Source organism: Lynx canadensis, chromosome A1, assembly GCF_007474595.2.
Source record: "Lynx canadensis isolate LIC74 chromosome A1, mLynCan4.pri.v2, whole genome shotgun sequence".
In the NCBI taxonomy this organism is placed as follows: Eukaryota; Metazoa; Chordata; class Mammalia; order Carnivora; family Felidae; genus Lynx; species Lynx canadensis.
Genome location: NC_044303.2, coordinates 239,783,466 through 239,802,445, shown reverse-complemented (window position 1 = coordinate 239,802,445; position 18,980 = coordinate 239,783,466). Strand labels below are relative to the sequence as shown.

The window sequence follows — 18,980 nt, the reverse complement described above, 5'->3', positions numbered from 1 at the left end:
CGAGGCTGGTGGTCTAGAACATACTCGGAGAGTGAGGTCAGAGATTTCAGGGTCAGTGAGTGCAACCCTCCAGCCATCAGGACGCCTGCGAGGACAGGCCTGCTTCCTCCAGATGGACCCTCAGACTCATCAATAGCATTTATTTATTGATTGTCCCTAACTGGGCTGGCTTTTAATCAACCAAACTTCACGTTAAGATGTTTGTACTCAGGAAGTAGATCCCAGTTTTAAAATATAGGCTTTGTTCTCACTTTAGGAAATGATTTCAACACTTCTGGTATCAAATCACATGTCCTGCATTCTAATTATAGTACAGATTCTATGGATTCTAGTACAATATGGATTCTTTGCCCACTCTGTGCTGGGCAGGGCTCATTTAACCCTCATAGGTGGTCACTGCTGTCATTCACATTTTTCAGAGGAGGAGACTGAGGCCCAGAGAGGTTAATTAACTTCGCCAAGGTTGCACAGCTGAAGAGGCAGCACAAGGTTGAAGGGTCCGTGAAGAAGCAGCATGGTCCCAGAGAAGGGAAGACAGTGGGTGCCGGACATGGCAGCCGGCACCTAGTTCTGGGCTCCACCCCCGCTGGGCACGGGGAGGCCGGGACGGCTGCAGAGCGGTGGTTCTTGCTGAGAGCCCTGTCCCGGCACCTCCCCCCTCCCCCTCCGCCCCGGTTTCTGTGGTTCCCGTGGAAAGGAAGGCCCCGGGGAGCCCAGGGCAGCGGGTTACCCAGAGCCGGGCCCGGGTTAGAGCGAGGGAACGCGGGGTCAGCCAACTGCGTCTTTCAAGAACTGTTTTCAAGCACCGTTGCCGCTTCGTGGCAGAAATTCAAGGCTGAGTTTACTGTTTGTGGGATCTATAAACAGCCAGTCATTCCGCTCCCTCGCACGCACGCGGGCCCCATGGAGAGGCCGCGAGTGATCTGCCTCCAGCAAGGCCAGGCAGCTGCCTGGTGCCCGCTCGCTCGCGTGACTGACGCGGGCTGGGCCTTGTGTTGTTGCCCCGTAGCCATGGCCGCGGCTCTCAGGGGAGTGCTTGGCTCCCCACGTCCCTTTATTCTAGGGAGGAGCGATGAGGGGCCGTTAGAATTGTTCCATTTTCCCTCGTTGTGTTCCTCTGCCGTGACCTTGACAGAACGATCTTTGAAGTACTTGCTGGCTGTTTTTTCTGCCGCGGGACTGGACGAGATCAGGATATGCAACGGGTTTGCCAAGGGAAGTCCCGGGCTTTTCGCACGTTTTTGGCTTTATCCCCACAGAGGGGCTGTGGGCGGCAGGGCCAGCAGCGTGGGAGGCGCGGGCACCCGGGGCCCTCACCTGCCGTGACCCCTGCTGCCCCCTAAGTTGCAGGTGCACGTTTCGTGACTTTCAGTAATTGAATAGAGATGTGACTTTTTTGCCCCTTAAAAAAAGCTCAGTCTTAAGTTTGGGACCAAATCCTTTTTTCCACTTGGAAAAGTGACCTCATTTTCCATGTACCATGTTTGAGAAAACACAAAACTCTTGTAGGATTAAAAAGAGACCGGGAGAAAACAAACGTTGGCGATGCATATTTGAAAGATGGTCCCACATGTGTAAAAGTATTTGGCATGATGCTTCTGGACCAGAACGTCAATCCGATATTGAATCCATATGACTCGGCAAACGGCATTTTATGGTCCTTTTTCTTTTTTAAAAAATTTCTGCCTCGTGAGTTAAAATTAAGGTTGTTTTTGGTTGTGACTAATCTTATAAAATCTTTTTTAAGAAGGCGTTTTATATACTCGAGCCTTGAGCCGTCGTTCGGTCTTTGAACCGTTGCTAGCACGACAGGCTCAGTGTGCAGCAGCCTCCCCTCGGGGGAGCCGTTCAGGGAGATGGCCGAGCAGCGGGCGCTCCAGGAGGGGCTGGGGCCGAGGGCCACGCACCCCCCGCCGCCAGACCCCTCTGAGGTCACCGCTGCCAGCGCCACATGGCAGTTGGTCTGACTGCCCGCCCGTTGAGCACGTCACCCGACCTCAGGGTAGTGGCAACAGCAAATAGTCACTCTGATAGTCTATTAGCACGATCGATGGTCTTCCAACCAGCCGTCCGTGGACCCCAGTGTGGCCCCACCTACCTCCGTCCGAGTCCCAGGGGTAGGACGGCAGGGGCTTCGTGGTTGGCTGCTCCCATCCTGCGAGGCTGCGCCAGCACCAGTGGGTGCGATCCGCTGTGGCGGCAGCGCCCTGACTTACCCAAGTGTCCCCCCGTCACTGCACGGGAAGTGGGTGGTACCAGCCCGTTCTCCCTGCCCCGCCACCCTGAAACCCACCAGCCCCCGTGGGCGCCAGCCCCCAGGGCCTCGGCTAAGCGTGGGGCAGGAGGGAGGCCAGGTCACGTCCAGGCAGAAAGGGGCCCGGCTCTTTGGTGGTGAGTGCCAGGTGCCGGGTGCCCTCACTCCTCTTAGCCAGGCCCCCACCCCGTAGGCTGGCAGTGTGTTTAATGTCGTCACATGCCTCCACACTTCTTTTGTCTCAGGCAGTGAAGGCAGGTCTTTTGATAAATGATGTAAACAGACAAATTCCAAATGTTCATAGGTGCCTCCCCCAAAACCCTGTGTGTCCAAGAGCAGAGGCATTGGACAGGGCATTAGGCAGGTGCATACATATATATATATATATTTTTTTAAATTTTTTAGAGAGAGAGAGAGAGCATGGATGGAGGTTGTGGGGAGGGGCACAGGGAGAGAGAAAGAGAGAGAGATCTTAAGCAGGCCCCACATTCAGTGCGGAGCTTGGACATGGGGCTCGATCCCACAACCCTGGGATCATGACCTGAGCCAAAATCAAGAGTTAGACACTCAACTGACTGAGCCCCCCGGGTGCCTGATTTAGGCGTATTTACAAACTCTCAAATAGCCCCCTAGGATGAGAGCCAGGCAGATACTGGACTTTCCATTCACCACTCAAAGGTGTTAGGATATGTGGGACCACACACTTCTGTCTGGAGGTGGACATTTATTCAAATGACAAGTAACGCAGTTTGATTCTTAGAGGTGTTTTGGTGGACACCTATGTTGTATGAGGTCAATTTCCTGTTCCTCAGAAGTACGTTGGGGTTCAGGGGCGGGGGGCTTTGCAAGGACCATTTAAGTCCGTGGCCAAGGCTGCAGGGCTACGTGAGATGGGGATTTCTTGCCCAGAAAATTCAGCACAAAAGCTGAGTCCTTTGCAGAGTCATCGCCCCAGTGTGTGTGCCTCTGCGTCAGAAAATTGTCCAAAACTTTGAAACTTCCAAGTCACAGAGGAGCCAGGCCACTCCAGGGTTGTCTGGAGGGGGTCATTTCGCAGCAGAAATCCTATCCTGACTGCCTGTGGGCACCTAGCTTCTCGGGCGCCTTTGGGGCTGGTTTTGACGTTTTACCGCATCTCTCTCGAAGAGCTCTGACAAGTGTGTTTTACATTTTCCTGAGTGCTGTCACTTCCCTTTTTGAAATACTTTGGCGGCTGGATGTGTGGCTTTGTAGCGGAGCAGGCTCTGTGTGAAGCTGGAAGGCTTGGTCCTTTGCCCTGAGGGTTTTCCTGGGACCTTCATGTGACGTCGTCCCATCACCAGAACACGGCAGAACACACTAGCTCTGGTTGGCAGGTGCACTTTTCCTACACCTCTACCCCCAACACAGAAAACACACATCTGAGGCAAGAGTCACATTGTACCTGAACGAAGTAGGCAGAAAACCTACAACGGTGTTATCTGAAAACAAAGTAGGGAGCAAACAAAAAGACAAGGCATCACCCAGAAGAAGACGCACTCTGTGGACAGGTTCTGCGTGGCTCCACGAGACGGAGGCCTGACTGCAGCGCCATGGAGGATCATGATGTTGGGGGACTCTGGCTGGTTCCATCCTCTGCCGTGCAATAGCTACATTCCTGCAGGAGCAGGAGCGAGGAGCAGGGAGGCTCCCCAGAACCCAGCTTCTGCCCTGTGGCAGCTGGGAGGGAGCTGTTCGTGGGTACATGTGATGTTACTCTGAACAGAATCAGTCACACTGGTGAGAGGGAGTGGAGCTAGGGGTGGGGGTGTCTGATCCACTCGTTTCTACACGCAAGTTTTAGCGAACCTGAATACAGAAAACCAAGTTCCAGAGCACGGAACGGAAGGGGAGAGGGTCGCGGCTAATTCTTTGAGGTCAGAAAACCGTGCACTGAAGCCTGATGGAGGGCACAAAGGAGAAACCAACTCATCTCCTCGAGACACTACATGAAAGAACTCTAAATAAAGCAACAGCGAGTTGACTGTGTCTGCAGCAGAAGGAGCGAGCCATGGTGGCCATGGGAATAAGGTGATTCTCCATGTCGGGAGCCACTGTGAGCTCATCGACCTGGTAACCCTGAAGGGGCAAACACCACCTTGAAGATGATTCTCCAGCCCTGACGGACAGACGGACAAACACAAAGCACCATAACAAAAGCTTCACAAAGCACCATTTATTGAAAAGCTCGTTCTGTCCCAGTGGTTCCGGTGACACCTGCTTCCTATGCCACATTTCCATCTAAGCTGGGGCCTGTTTCTGGACTCGCCATGCAGTCCACTGACCAGTCACTGACACCAGCACCAGCCGTCGTGACGACAGAGGTCGGCCCCACATTTCGGTGTGTGAATGAGACAGCCCTCCCTCCTCACTTTTCCTGTCTTTTGTAGCTATGACTGCACGTTTCCTGCCTGCACGTAGCATCGACTCGCCTGCTCCCAAAACAGAGTGGCAGTCTGTTGGGGGCTTCACTTGGGCAGAACGGGCATTTTTGCAATGCTGAATTGCCTTGTCCCGGAACAAAGGATGTCTTTCCATCAGTTCAAATATAATTTTGTGTCTTGAGAAGTTTTAAAGCTTTCTGCCCCTGTGTTTTACACTTTCTTGTTAAGTTTATTTATCAAGTAATGGATCTTCTTTAATGTGTTTGTAAATGGGGTTTTATCTATCATCAGACCCTCTAATTTGGTTATTTTTCTAGTATGTAAAGATTATTGAATATGGTATCTAATTTTATATACTGCCTCCTTACTGAATTTTTTTAATTTTTTTAATTTTTTAACTTGTTTTATTTTTTAATTTTTTTAAATTTACATCCAAATTAGTTAGCACATAGGGCAACAGTGATTTCAGGAGGAGATTCCTTAGTGCCCCTCCCCCACTTAGCCCATCCCCCTCCCACAACCCTTCCCGTAACCCTGTTTGTTCTCCATATTTATGAGTCTCTTCTGTTTTGTCCCCCTCCCTGTTTTTATATTATTTTTGTTTCCCTTCTCTTATGTTCATCTGTTTTGTCTCTTAAAGCCCTCATATGAGTGAAGTCATATGATTTTTGACTTTCTCTGACTAATTTCACTTAGCCTAATACCCTCCAGTTCCATCCACGTAGTTGCAAAGGGCAAGATTTCATTCTTTTTGATTGCTGAGTAATATTCCATTGTATATATGCCACATCTTCTTTATCCATTCATCCATTGATGGACATTTGAGCTCTTTCCATACTTTGGCTATTGTTGATAGTGCTGCTATAAACATGTGCATGTGTCCCTTCGAAACACCACACCTATATCCCATGGATAAATGCCTAGTAGTGCCATTGCTGGGTCGTAGGTAGTTCTATTTTTAGTTTTTGGAGGAACCTCCATACTGTTTTTCAGAGTGGCTACACCAGCTTTCATTCCCACCAACAATGCAAAAGAGATCCTCTCTCTCTGCATCCTCGCCAACATCTGTTGTTGCCTGAGTTGTTAATGTGAGCCATTCTGACAGGTGTGAGGTGGTATCTCATTGTGGTTTTGATTTGTATTTCCCTGATGTTGAGTGATGTTGAGCATTTTTTCATGTGTCAGTTGGCCATCTGGATGTCTTCTTTGGAGAAGTGTCTATTCATGTCTTTTGCCCATCTTTTTTTTTTTTTTTTTTTTTGAGTTATTTTATCATTGGCTTTCTAGGAGTTTCCAGATATCCAGTGATAGCATCTGTAGACAGAGTCCATTTTACTTTGCCCAGTTCTTATGCCTCCTGTTGGTTTCTCGTCTTGCTATAACAGCTAACACCTCCATCTGATGGTGGTCACTGTAGGATAGGAGTCAGCCAACATTTTCTTAAAAGGCCAGATGCTAAATATTTCCAGCTTTGTGGGTCATACAGTTGCACCCACTCGGCTCCACTGTTACAGTGCAAGAGTGGCCACAAACAATAAGTAATGAATGAGTGTGTCTGTGTTCCAGTAAAATTTTATTCCCAAAACCAAGTGCCAGGCCATAATTGGGACTGTAGTTTGCACACACTGGAATGGGAGATCATGGCTATCTTTGTGTTGCATCCTGGTATTACTGGAAACACCTAGAATATTTCCCCACTAAGTAAGTTGGTGACTTAGAAATAACACGCACCCACATAAACACTATCATGTTAAGAATGTGCCTATAATTCCTATTTTCTTAAGGGTTTTTATAGAGAATAAATGTTGAATTTTGTGGAAAGCTTTTTTACCATCTATGGAGATAATTATAAGACTATCCCCCGTAGATCTATAAATGTGTATTAAGCTAATGGGTTTCCTAATGTTGAGTCAACCTTGCATTCCTGGAATAAGTTCACTTGGTCATGTGTATTGTGTTTCCTTAATGTGAAATTGGAATCTGTTTGCTAATATTTTATTTGTACATTCTCATCAATAACTAAAGGTCTGTAATTTTATTTTTATTGTACTTTTCTTTGATCAGAGTTAAGTGTCAGTGTTACACTTCTGAAAATAAGTGGAAAAATTCCCTGACTTTCTATGCTCTGGGACAATTTATGGGGCATTGATGCGATCAGATCTTTAAGACTTGGTGGTTACATGTTAAAGCCATCTGTGGGCTGGATCCTTGGTAACTTCCTCTGTGTCTTCTAGAGAAATCAGTCAGGTAAGGTTTCTGTCTCTAATGGATACATCGTATTTTCCTAGGGAAACATACACTTATTTAGGGTTTCAAATTTATTTGTGACTTTCTCCTACTTTTGTTTAATGTGGTTCCCTCTGCCACCACCAGGGAACTGCTTTCTGATGTTTATCCCATTGCTTTGTTTGGGCTGCCCCTGGGCTCCCTATAAATAGATGCACAGGCCCCATGGTCAGCAGGGTGCTCTTTTTCTCTGTGTGATAGCCCTCATGTGGGGCTGGTAGCTGCTGGGTTATTTCCAGAGTGTGACTGTTGGGAAGGAGGCCACTATGAACATTCTTGTTAGGGTGTTTTTGTGAGCACACCCATCTCACTTGGATAAGCACTGAGTGGAATTTCTGGTCATGGGGAGAATGCATGTTCATGTTTATGAGGAACCTCAAAACCGTTTCCCAACGTGATTGTCACATTTTACGTTCTTACTGGTGATGGTTCACATCCTCACCAACATTTCGTGTTGTCCGTTTTTTTGACTGTAGCCCTCCCAGTGTTTGTGAAATGGTATCTTAATGTGATGTTTATCTGCATTTCCCTGATGACTAATGATGTGGACACATTTTCATCATAGACAGGCCTTTCTTCCATCTCCCTAGGAAAGTATCTGTTCAAGTCTTTTGCCCATTTAAAAAAATGGGTCGTTCATCTTTTTACTATCCATTTATGAATTTTATATATTCTGAATGAGGTCCTTGGTCAATGTGCTGCGAACGCTGTTTTCGTGCCCTGTGGCTTGTCTCTACATTTTTAAATTGTGTCTTTTAATAAAGTCCAGTTTATCAAGTTTTTCCATGAAGGGCTAGTGTTTTTGTGTCCAAATCTGCCTATTCCAGACTCATGAAGACGTTTTGTTTTCTTCTAGAAACCTTATGATTATGAGGTTTTATCTTTAGGCCTAAGCTATGTCTTGAATTAATTTCTGCGGAATTAGATAGGAGTCCGCGTTCATTTTTTCCATACGGACAACCAGCTGTCCCAGACACGTTAATGCCATGTTGTCCTGGCTACCACAGCTCTATGCTAAGTCATGAAGCCAGTGTAAGTTCTGAAATTTTGTTCTTCTTTAACATCGTTGCTTTGGCAAATATGGGCCCTTTGCACATATAGAATTTAGAATCAGCTTGACAATTTCTGCAAAAGGAAGAAAACCCTCCTGAGATTGGGATTGGGATCACATCACACCATAGACCGATTTTAGAGACTGGGCTCTCTAAACCATGTGGAATCTTCCAGTGCAGGAGCATGGCATATCTCCTGGATTATTCAGGTCTTGTACATCTTTTATTAGATTTATTCCTAGGCATTTTATGGGTTTTTTTGGTTTAAAAAATTTTTCTTAATGTTTATTTATTATTGAGAAATAGAGAGAGACAGAGCATGAGCAAGGGAGGGGCAGAGAGTGGAGGAGACACAGAATCTGAAACAGGCTCCAGGCTCTGAACTGTTAGCACAGAGCCCAACGCGGGGCTTGAACCCACAAACCACTAGATCATGACCTGAGCCGAAGTCAGATGCTTAACCGACTGAGCCACCCAGGTGCCCCATGTTTTGTTTGTTTGTTTGTTCTTTTAATCTAGGTCTGGAGTTTTCTTTGTGGGAAGGTTTGTTGTTGTTGTTGTTGTTGTTGTTGTTGTTAAGTAGGCTCCATGCCCAGTGTGGAGCCCAATGAGGGGCTCAAACTCACAGCCTTGAGATCAAGACCTGAGCTGATGGACGCGTGGGTGGATCAGTTAGCATCCAACCTAGGCTCAGGTCATGATCTCGTGGTTTGTGAGTTCAAGCCCTGCGTCAGGCTCTCTACTCTCAGTGCAGAGCCCACTTCACATCCTCTGTCCCCCTCTCTCTCCGCCCCTCCTCCCTCTCAGAAGTGAATAAACATTAAAAAAAAAAAAAAAGAAATTTGAATTTGTTACAAAAAGAAAAAGACCTGAGCCGAGATCAAGAGTAGGATGCTCAACTGACTGAGCCACTCAGGTGCCTGGCTGTGTCATGATTGTAAATCCCTGGTGTCAGTAACTTGTATTTTTCTTGATAAAATTTGCTAAGGGTATATCAAATTTATTGATCTTTTATTGATCTTTTATCAATCTTTTCGAAGAACCAAATTTGACTTTGTTGATGATGTTCATTATTTGACAATTTTAAACAATATCATTGACTTTTTCACTCTTGTTTTTTTCTTTCTTCCATTTATGTTGGATTTAATTGGCTCTTTTACTCTAGTTTCCTAAGGAGAAACTACACTCTTCTTCCTTTCATAGCTCACTAGGATTTAGTACTGTCTTTTCTGCTAATGTCTCTGCAAGTTACCAGCTCTCTGTGGTCTCATCAGGACAAGGGCATGGATTTGTGTAGTGTCACTTTTCTTGTTGTTTTCCATCATTTATAAGCGAGGGTATTTGGGGTTAGGTGGCTGCTGCTGTCCTCGGATGCCTAGAGATCTTCAATATTAGCAATTTAAAAGCTCTTGGGAATTGATATTTATAAACCCTGATAGAAAAATTAGCCAATGATATGCATGAGCAGTTTGCCAAGCAAGAACTACAGGCTAACAGTGAGTGTGTGGAATCTCATCAATATCAATCCCATTAATAATCAAAGAAATGAAAATTATAGTAAATAGTACAATAATTTATCACTTAACAAATTAGCAAAAATTTAAAAAGAAAAAAGTATCCTACATGATCAAGAATTAAGGGAAATGAGTATTGTGAGATACTGCCAATAACTACAAACTTCATAGAAGTTAAAGTCTCTAAATGTCTGTATTTTAAAGATACAAATTGAAATATTTATGAACTCCACTGCCCGGATGCCCTCCCTCACCTCCAGCTTCTGCACTGGCCGAGTAGAGTTGCAACCTCCTGCTGCATGGAGGTGATGTAGAATTGAATGAGACATTCCATGTAGGGTACCCAATACTCACGTGCACCGTGTGAGCTATCATTTTCTTTTTTTTAATTTTTTTAATGTTTATTTCCTTTTGAGAGAGAGACAGAGACAGAGTGCGAGCCGGGGAGGGGCAGAGAGAGAGGGAGACACAGAATCCGAAGCAGGCTCCAGGCTCTGAGCTGTCAGCACAGAGCCTGATGCAGGGCTCGAACTCAGGAACCATGAGATCATGACCTGAGCCAGTCGGACGCTTCACCGACTGAGCCACCCAGGTGCCCCCAGCTATCATTTTCTTTATCGTAATGATGATGATGGTGAACAGGAAGAAGATAGATAGATAGATAGATAGAGGATAGATGAAATGCTCATCGATCATGTAAATCGGTGGCTGTGTTCTCTTGTGCATCTTCACTACTGGTGATTCTGGGAAATCACTGCAGGGCGGAGCTACAAAGCTTGCTTTTTGAATAAAGATTTGAAGTCAGGCACAGCGTAGCCACATGCCGCACTTTTCTACACACATGCACGCACACCAAATAATTATGGATATAACTGATTTAATAATCATAAAAATATTGTGAATAGCAGACACTAACAAATTTAAAATGAAGAGGAAAATATTTTAAGATGCTCTAATTGATAAAGAAAAAATTAAAAACCTGGATACACTAACAACCATTACATAAACCGACATGGTGCTAAAACCCTCCCCTTTTCACTTGCTGTCTCCCATCATCCTCAAGCTGAATGCTCTTGGAAGTGAAACCAAACTTTCAAGGTGCACGTTATCCTTGCCTTCAATAAGTAGGTCCAGGAAATGGAAAAGAGGGAGAGGGGCCTGACTCGTATCTAGTGATCCTGACACCAAAATCAGGAGGGACGCTCATGGGCCAGCTTTTCCTTAAATACGGATGAGCGTCTCCACAGCAAAGTGAGTTACTTCCAAGAGCATATTAGAAGTGACGCTAAGGCTTATCCTGTAATATGCAAGAATGATTCATCATCAGGGACCTATCATGAAATTCTCCACATCAATAGACTAAAGAAATGTTGGGGCACCTGGGTGGCGCAGTCGGTTAAGCGTCCGACTTCAGCCAGGTCACGATCTCGCGGTCCATGAGTTCGAGCCCCGCGTCAGGCTCTGGGCTGATGGCTCAGAGCCTGGAGCCTGTTTCCGATTCTGTGTCTCCCTCTCTCTCTCTGCCCCTGCCCCGTTCATGCTCTGTCTCTCTCTGTCCAAAAAAATAAATAAACGTTGAAAAAAAAAAGAAATGTTATGTTACTGTTTCAGTAGATGTAGAAATAGCACTTGATGGAGTTCGATATTTATTCATGATAAAAACTCTTAGGAAAACCAGAACATAGTCTGGAAGAAAGTGCGTGAACAGGGACAGTCCATATAGTGAAGTGAGGCTCCTGTTTTGTTTCAGGTACTGCTGGGAGCCTCATCTCTCCATGATGATATTTGTATTTTGTACAAGATGAGTTTTATAATCATTAGAAAAAGAAGAACACAGTGTTGAGGCTTATCAACCATGATGAAGTGCCCCTGTCATCTGCACACTTGGGACCTATTGCAAAACGGCCATAAATAAACAAATAAATAAATCAACAGTGGGTGTTTCTGGAGGTTATAAATACAGACTACGGAACAGGAGAAATGGTCGAAAATGCAGCAGAGACAATGCTTGCGCTTTCTCATTGTGAAGGTTCTGAGAATGTGGGCAGGAGCCAACTCAAATTCTTGTTTCTTCCAGTCTCTCGATGGCTTTGCCCTGGTCGTGAGTGCGGAAGGCATGATATTTTACGCGTCAGCAACGATCGTGGACTATCTGGGCTTCCACCAGGTAAACACAGCTCTTCAGCCTGCGGCGTGGCGGGTCCCACGGTTTGCACACGCTTACTGTCTTCCAGCCTCACACACCTGTAAAACCAGGCTTTTCTTATCACGCAGGTTTTATCAGGTAAGGATTTCCACATCCCAGCTTGGTCTAGGGCTCAAGGTCACAAGAGAGGTGTCCAGGGTGTCACAACTGTATTGGGCACTGACCTCTGCTGGCCGCGACCTTGCCACAGCATCACTGTCTGAAACCCCAGAGATGGGGCACATTCGGGAAATACCGTGTTCTGGAAATGCCCTTACTGATGTCCAGGTAATTCATTTGGTCTGTTGCCGCAGGCCTGCCCAGGCTGAATGATTCCAGACATTGGGGCAAGGCTCTGGGGTTGAGACCCACCAAACACTGGATCCTCCTCCAAGAAAAGAAAAGGTACAATAAAAAAAAAAAAAAAAAAAAAAAAAAAAAAAAAAAAAAAAAAAAACCCACCCATGGCCCAGGGAGGGAAAAGGAAACTTCAGGTCCTGGCCTCTGGGAAGGAAAGGAGGTCGCTCGTGAGAAATCCAAAGTTTGAGCTTCAAGTCCAAATCGAAATTCATACTTAAAAAAAAAAATTTTAATGCTTATTTATATTTGAGAGAGAGAGACAGACAGACAGACAACAGAGCATGAGCAGGGGAGGGGCAGAATCCGAAGCTGGCTCCAGGCTGTGAGCTGTCAGCACAGAGCCCGACGCGGGGCTCGAACTCACAAACCGTGACATCATGACCTGGGGCAAAGTCAGACGCTCAACCAATGGAGCCACCCAGGCGCCCCGAAATTTACACTCTTGTGTAGCTCAGAGCCCCAGGTCAGAGCCAGTGGTGGACAGATGAGAACGTGGGGCACCAGGAAGCAGAAACATGACCTTAGCTGCAGGGCCACAGCCGTCCCCAAAAAGATGTCCCCTCTGAAGAGGGCTTCTTCGTGCAAAATTATAAACACACTCCATGCAATATACAAACAGGCAGATTGGAGAAAGAACAAAATAGAACTTTGAAAAGTGAGGTATACAGTGTATCTGTCTGTCAGGGTCCTACCTGGAGACAGAAACTGTGAAGTGATCTGACTGGCTTAATATAAAGAATTAATGTGAGTTTCGTATAAAGAATCATTAACACAGGATCCTAAGGGGGTACAGCCGTAGACAGAGACACAGCGAGCGGAGGGGCCACAGGGCCCACAGGAGGCTGGGCACCCCAGCAAGGAGCACATTATGGAGACCCCCGGATGGGTGAGGGTGAGGCCATGGCTCCTGGGTGGTGGAGAGGTCACCGAGGTGCCCCAGGCCAGGGCTAGCCAGCAGGAAATGCCCACTGGGATGCTGGCCAGACTCTGGGGGAGGCTACCTGCAGGCGGACCTGGCCTGGGTGTGGTCTCAAAGGACGCAACCTCCCTCCTGCAGTGCCCAGAGCACCTTCGCCAGCGGAGGGGAAATGTGTGCAGGATCCGGGATCAGAGCCAAGTGATGAAAGGAGCTGAGAGGCAGTACATGGAATTAGAAACAAAGATCCCACAGGACGGGCGGAAAAGCAAGGGGATGCCCAGAAGCAAAGGGCGGTGGAAGCCAAGATCTGAGAATGGGGGTCCCTGACACGTGAAAATTCAAGTCTGCCTGAGGCCCCTGAGGCTGCTCGGAGCATTTGATGTAATTTCCATGAAGACTGTCACTTTGAATCATTCCCAAAACTGAAGTGTCCGTCACTGCACAGATGACTCCGAGAAGTGTCTCGTCTTACACACGCCTCTACATTTGCTTTCCTGCCACCTGAACCTGGGACCGGTGGCTGCCACTGACCAGGCCTCTCCCTGCCGCTGGCCCCGGGACAATCTTCGGACAGACAACGCGCACACACCCGCTCTTCCACAGGGCAGCCGCTGGTGACAGCCGACCCTGTGGCCTGGACTGGCCCCTGCAGCACGTGGAGGTGTGGCTCCGGCAAGGACCCCACACACAGGGCCACCGCTTGGCAAGTGGACAAAATGCCGTGGGTGTGATCTCCAGGAGGTGCTTCCGGGGCTTCCCTGCACACCACGGGGACAAGCCTTGGCTCCGCTCTCTCTGAGCCTCCTTTTCTTCTTCCACGTGCAGGGCACGGGGCGTTGGCACCTGGTGACACTCGGCAGGGGGGAGGCGTCCCCACCACCAGCCACGCCTCAGGGAGGTGGCCCGTGGCTCTTCTCCCACTGGCTGCTCCTGGCAGCGGGTGACAACTGGGCTCCATCACTGTGTCCTTGTGTGCACCTCCACCTCCTGAAGACACGCGGGGCAGGTGTTGGGGGATGTGAAGTGGGGGGAATGCATCACCCGCCCCAGACACACGAGCACCTGGATGGCCAGCTGAGGCCCTTCCTCCCCTCTTTAGCCCTCCCACGTGTGCTCTCGAGGTTGCTGTGCTCGCACAGCTCTCTGGCCTCGGGGCCCCCTTGTGCAGCTTGGAGCTCAGGGACCCACAGATGGCCAGCACCAGCTGCGGACACGACGTGATTCCAGCCCCCAAATGGCAAACTCTCTTTGTCTCCTCGATTGCGTGTGCGGGATCTGATTCTAGAAAAACGTGGTCTGGGCTGCCTTTTCCATGCTCAGAACTCACCTTCAGTCCCTATCACTGTCTGCTGAGTTGCCCTGCAAATTCTCCAGACACACCCAGAACTGCCTACCTTTAGCCATAATCCGGGAGGTGGCTTTGGTGATGTGCAAGTGTCCTGAGGCGAGGCTTTGGTCCCAGGTCTGAATGTGCTCACTGGAGTCTGTTTTTTGGAGCTTGGTTATTCTGCAAGTGCTGGATGTAAAATAAAATTTTGCCTTCTATTATAAAGAAATTGTTTCCAAATGCCATTAAATCAGGCATTGCCTCTATTTATGTAAAACATGTTGAGAAAATATCAGAACAGTTTTGTGCTGTCGTGAGCTCCTTGTGCAAAATACTTAACAGAAGTCAGGAACCAATTATTTCAGTATCTTCAGGTTCAGCAGTCATTTTGATGAACAGCTAGGTTTTAGATGCATGTTTTCGTTGCCGTTGACACTTATTGATTCAAGAAGGGGTCCATTCTCCCCCAGGCTGGCAGCTGGGGGAGAGCTGTCCCCGTTTGAACCAGGGCAAGGGCATGGGCACAGTTGGGAATCCCACAGGCTAGGTAACAGGTGCGTGTGCAATTTGCACAAAAGGATGAGGGCTGCGGGGATGGCGCTGTAAAAACTGGTCATGACTTTATTCTTAACTCCAGAAACGGTAGTTTAGAGCTAAAATAAGGCTGGCTTTAGTTGACCAAAGCTGTGTCTGTTTTTCCACATTTTTTTTTTTTTTTTGAGAGAGAGAGAGAGAGCGCATGTACAGAAGCACATGCATGCGTGTGCGGGGGCGGGGGGGGGGGCAGCGGGGCAGAGAGAGAATCCCAGGCAGGCTCTGCACTGTCAGTGTAGAGCCCGATGTGGGGCTTGAACTCAAGAACCACGAGATCGTGACCTGAGCCAAAATCAAGAGTCAGACGCTTAACGGACTGAGCCACCCAGGCGTCCCTGTTTATACATTATTTGAATACTTATTCTACTGATCTCTCCACCACTTGTCACTGACCCCGCTTTGTAGGGAGCAGACTCCGGGAGGTTAAGGGAGACTAAGACCAGTCAGATATGTCACAGTAGTTATTATACCCTTGTTGCCCAACCTAGAAAGTGTCCACATCGGCTATGTCTTTCAATTTGCCTGAGTCGGAAACGTCTCTTCCGGTTTTATCGTGCCCTCGCCATTGGTCTCTCTCTTGTTTTGGTTAAGCCACAGAGCCCCTCTTTCATGTTAATCCCACACATCCTTTCCATCAATTAACTCAGGTGTGGGGAGACGTGAACAGGGCGTCCAAGGACGCAACCTTCTGGGATTCTACAAAGCGTGGGGTCACCCACCAAAGCTCGCGAGAGAATGACCGAAAGACAGTGCCTGTTACAAACTTCCCATGGGAACTACGACTGCCCAGTGCTCGGAGGTCAGCAGTCTTTTCCATTCATCAGACCGTAGAGGGGAAGCTGCCATCCATTTGCAGCAGGAGGAAGAATACAGAATTTGCAGTAATGAGTCAACGAAGTGGTATTTAGTCCCTCACACAGAAAATATAAAACATTATTTACAGAAATTAAAGAACCAGATAAACAGAACGACGTGCCATATCGGTGAATCAGAGGACTCCAATTATCATTATAAAGATGTCAGATCATGTTACAGAGGTAATGACATTATCATGAAAACTAAGCAGCTCTTCTAGGTAGAGATAGACAGCTTTTGGGAATGCAGAAAGTTGGGAGTCTCCAGGGCCAGGGGGCAGGAGTAGTGATTGCTGGGACTTACACACCGGACACAAGACTTCCTGTAGGACCCAGTTGCTAGATGAACAGACCCCAAGACAGAACTGGAAGCTCACAGCAGGCACGCGTGCACCGGTGTGGGATTTACAATGAAGGGGGCGCTGTCCCGTGGTGGGGAAATAGCCATCTTGCCAACAAACAGAGCTGGGTAAACTGGATTTACACAGGAAAGAAATGAATCCTGGGGGCGTTTGGGGGGTCCAGACAGTTAAGCATTTGACTCTTGATTTTGGCTCAGGTCATGATCTCACGGTTCATGAATTTGAGCCCCACATTGGGCTCTGTGCTGTCAGCATGGAGACTGGTTGGGGTTCTCTCTCTCTCTCTCTCTCTCTCTCTCTCTGCCCCTCCTCTGCTTGTGCTTGCTCTCTCTCTCTCTCTCGAATAAATGCATTTTAAAAAACTTAAAGAGAGCTTGATCCTAGCTCTTACCTCATAGCATGCACAATAAATAAATGGCAGAAGTTTCTAGAAGCTTCAGGACCCAGTTAGGAGATGGGTGAGGATGATGAGGGCAAGACCCCACCCATGAGGAGACAGACAGATGAACTGGCCGTGTGAGGTCCACTAAGAGAGCAGAAAGGCAGGCCAGGGAGTAGTGGCTCTGCCATCACAGCCCTCACAGTAGAGGACCCATGTCCAGAGCAGATGAGGAAGCCACAAATCAGCAAGACAGCTCAATGGAAATTTGAGAGAAGGACACAAACAGGCGACACGCACACTCCCACATGACACGCGTACATGTGTTCACACGCACACCTCAAGACCAAAAACGTGAGAAGATGCACAATTTCATCGGCTCACGACGCACCGGTGAACACCACGGTGCGGAACCGTGGCAGCCGCCACAGCGGCTCGGATGAAGAGGGCTGGGGACGCCTCGCGTCGGCCGCAATGTCAAGCGACTGCGCTGGCACGCACCGCCACAGTGGCGTGTGGATCTGCGCCCTCACTCTGGAAGGGCGCTTGGTGCCATCCGCTAATGCTGGCCCTCTGCCACCCCTGACCCAGGAACCCCACCCCTGGGCGTGACTCGCTCAGACACAGCAGCGGCGTGTGGAATCAGGTGGAGACACTCACCCCACGGACGCGAGAAACTGGCGCCACACACGCGGCGTGGGAGAACGTTACAACTGTGATGTGCAACCACAGAGGACGGACACTAAGAACAGCATTCCGTTTACGAACATAACCGGCCTACGGTGTGGGCAGTCTGTGCCATGACCGCCCTGGCGGAGGGGGTGGAGGGACGGGGCTCTGGGAAGCTGTTGTGTCCTGTTTCCTGATCTGGGAACTCACGCATCCACTGTATGCATATGATGTGGGCACTTTTCAGCCAAGTGTTATGCTGAATCACACTTTATTAGGAAGGCATCCTATGGGAAGGGCACGCGCGATCACAGGGCCACCAGATGAGGTGGGAGCTGGCAGGTGAGTGGAAGCCATCAGGTCTTGAGCTGGAGGGAAAGCCTGGTGCCCTCGCCTCCACCAGGAGTTGGTCTCTGCCTGTTGGCCTGACGTTCACACCCAGAGCCTCTGACGTGGCCAACCATAACCAGGGACAGCAAGCATTCTGTCCTGTGAGCACTTGTTTGTCTGAAGACATCTCTTTGGACGAAGGAGTGTGCAGGTAATTGTAGTGCAGCCTTCGAGTTACGGTCGTGTTCCTTTTCTGCCTTCCTGAGGTTGTTTGACCCGTAGGGATCCAGTGAGCCTTAGCCACGCAGCTATGGGCAAGAGTAGGGCCCCTTGAACAGACAGCGGGTCTCATCCATCTGGGTGAGTATGCTGGTTACTTTCTGAAAAAGCAGCCTCATTTCTGGACTTGATTCTTCAGGGACTTTCCCTCCATCTAGTTTTCGTAATGATCCTGTTGAGAAATGACGCAAACTTAGAAACGGCTCTTTCCAAAGAGGCCAAGGGCACCTGCCAGGTTATTCAGGTGTTGTTGGGCCAGGCTCTCCGTGCGGATAATGAGTGAGGGAAGGTTAAGGGAAGGTCGCGGGGAGATGTGCATGGCCTTCATCATTTATCAACACACTCTGAATACGTCTGCTAACGGTCAAAATAGTCACGTTCCTGGGAAGCCCGTCTTCGTAGCCCACAGTTGTGGCCGCTGTGCCCTGAAATGCAGCTTCCAAGTGTGGACCCGGTGCCTTCGAGGGCCAGCCTCTGTGTTCAGGGCTCAGGTAGGTGGGAGGACAGAGGAGCAGAAAGAGGGCTAGGGACCTGCAGGTCCTCGTGGTACCATGGATGGGAGCAGCGGCCAGGCACAGAGGAGCCAGGATGAAGGAAGTCCCTGGCCAGGAGGCCCGGCCGGGCTCTCGTGCGCTCTGATGGCTCCCAGTTCACCTGGCAGCTCCTGTCTCACCTTATGGCTCTGGTCTCACCTGGCGGTTCCCACCTCACTTCTTAAGGACACTTTCCTAATAAACTTTTGTGATATGACACAAAGTGTCCCCATGATAGACACACAGCTTGATGAGTTCTCCAGTCCTGGAGAAGAGTGGCTACCCTGGGCCCAGGTGTTTGATCTCTGAGCCTCCTGCTCTGCCCTCAAGGGCACTGCCTGGTGGATGAGTGGGGGGCTGCGGGCGGGTGGGGGGCCTGGCATTCCAGGCTGGACACCTATGTCCTCCCAGGGAGGAAGTGTCCTCCAGCCAAAGGCCTGCCTTTCCTGTGAGACTTCTCTTCACAGCTGTGGCTGAGACAGCTCTTCAATGACTAATCACTGGAATAAAGCAGGTTGGAACCGTTGTTGCAATATTGCAGACGGACGTGATGCACCAGAACATCTATGACTATATCCACGTGGACGACCGCCAGGACTTCTGCCGGCAGCTGCACTGGGCCATGGACCCTCCCCAGGCGGTGTTTGGGCAGCCCCTGCACTCAGACACAGGTGGGTCTTC

At 48.7% G+C, this 18,980-nt stretch overlaps 1 protein-coding gene across 1 annotated transcript in view; it reads left to right on the top strand.

Moving 5' to 3' along the window:
• Positions 1–18,980, top strand: part of AHRR (aryl-hydrocarbon receptor repressor) — an 84,764-nt gene that overhangs the window by 50,692 nt on the left and 15,092 nt on the right. The window contains exons 5-6 of the mRNA XM_030333368.1: positions 11,586–11,675; positions 18,841–18,970. Coding sequence (XP_030189228.1) covers positions 11,586–11,675; positions 18,841–18,970 — 220 coding nt within the window. The remainder of the gene's footprint in view (positions 1–11,585; positions 11,676–18,840; positions 18,971–18,980) is intronic.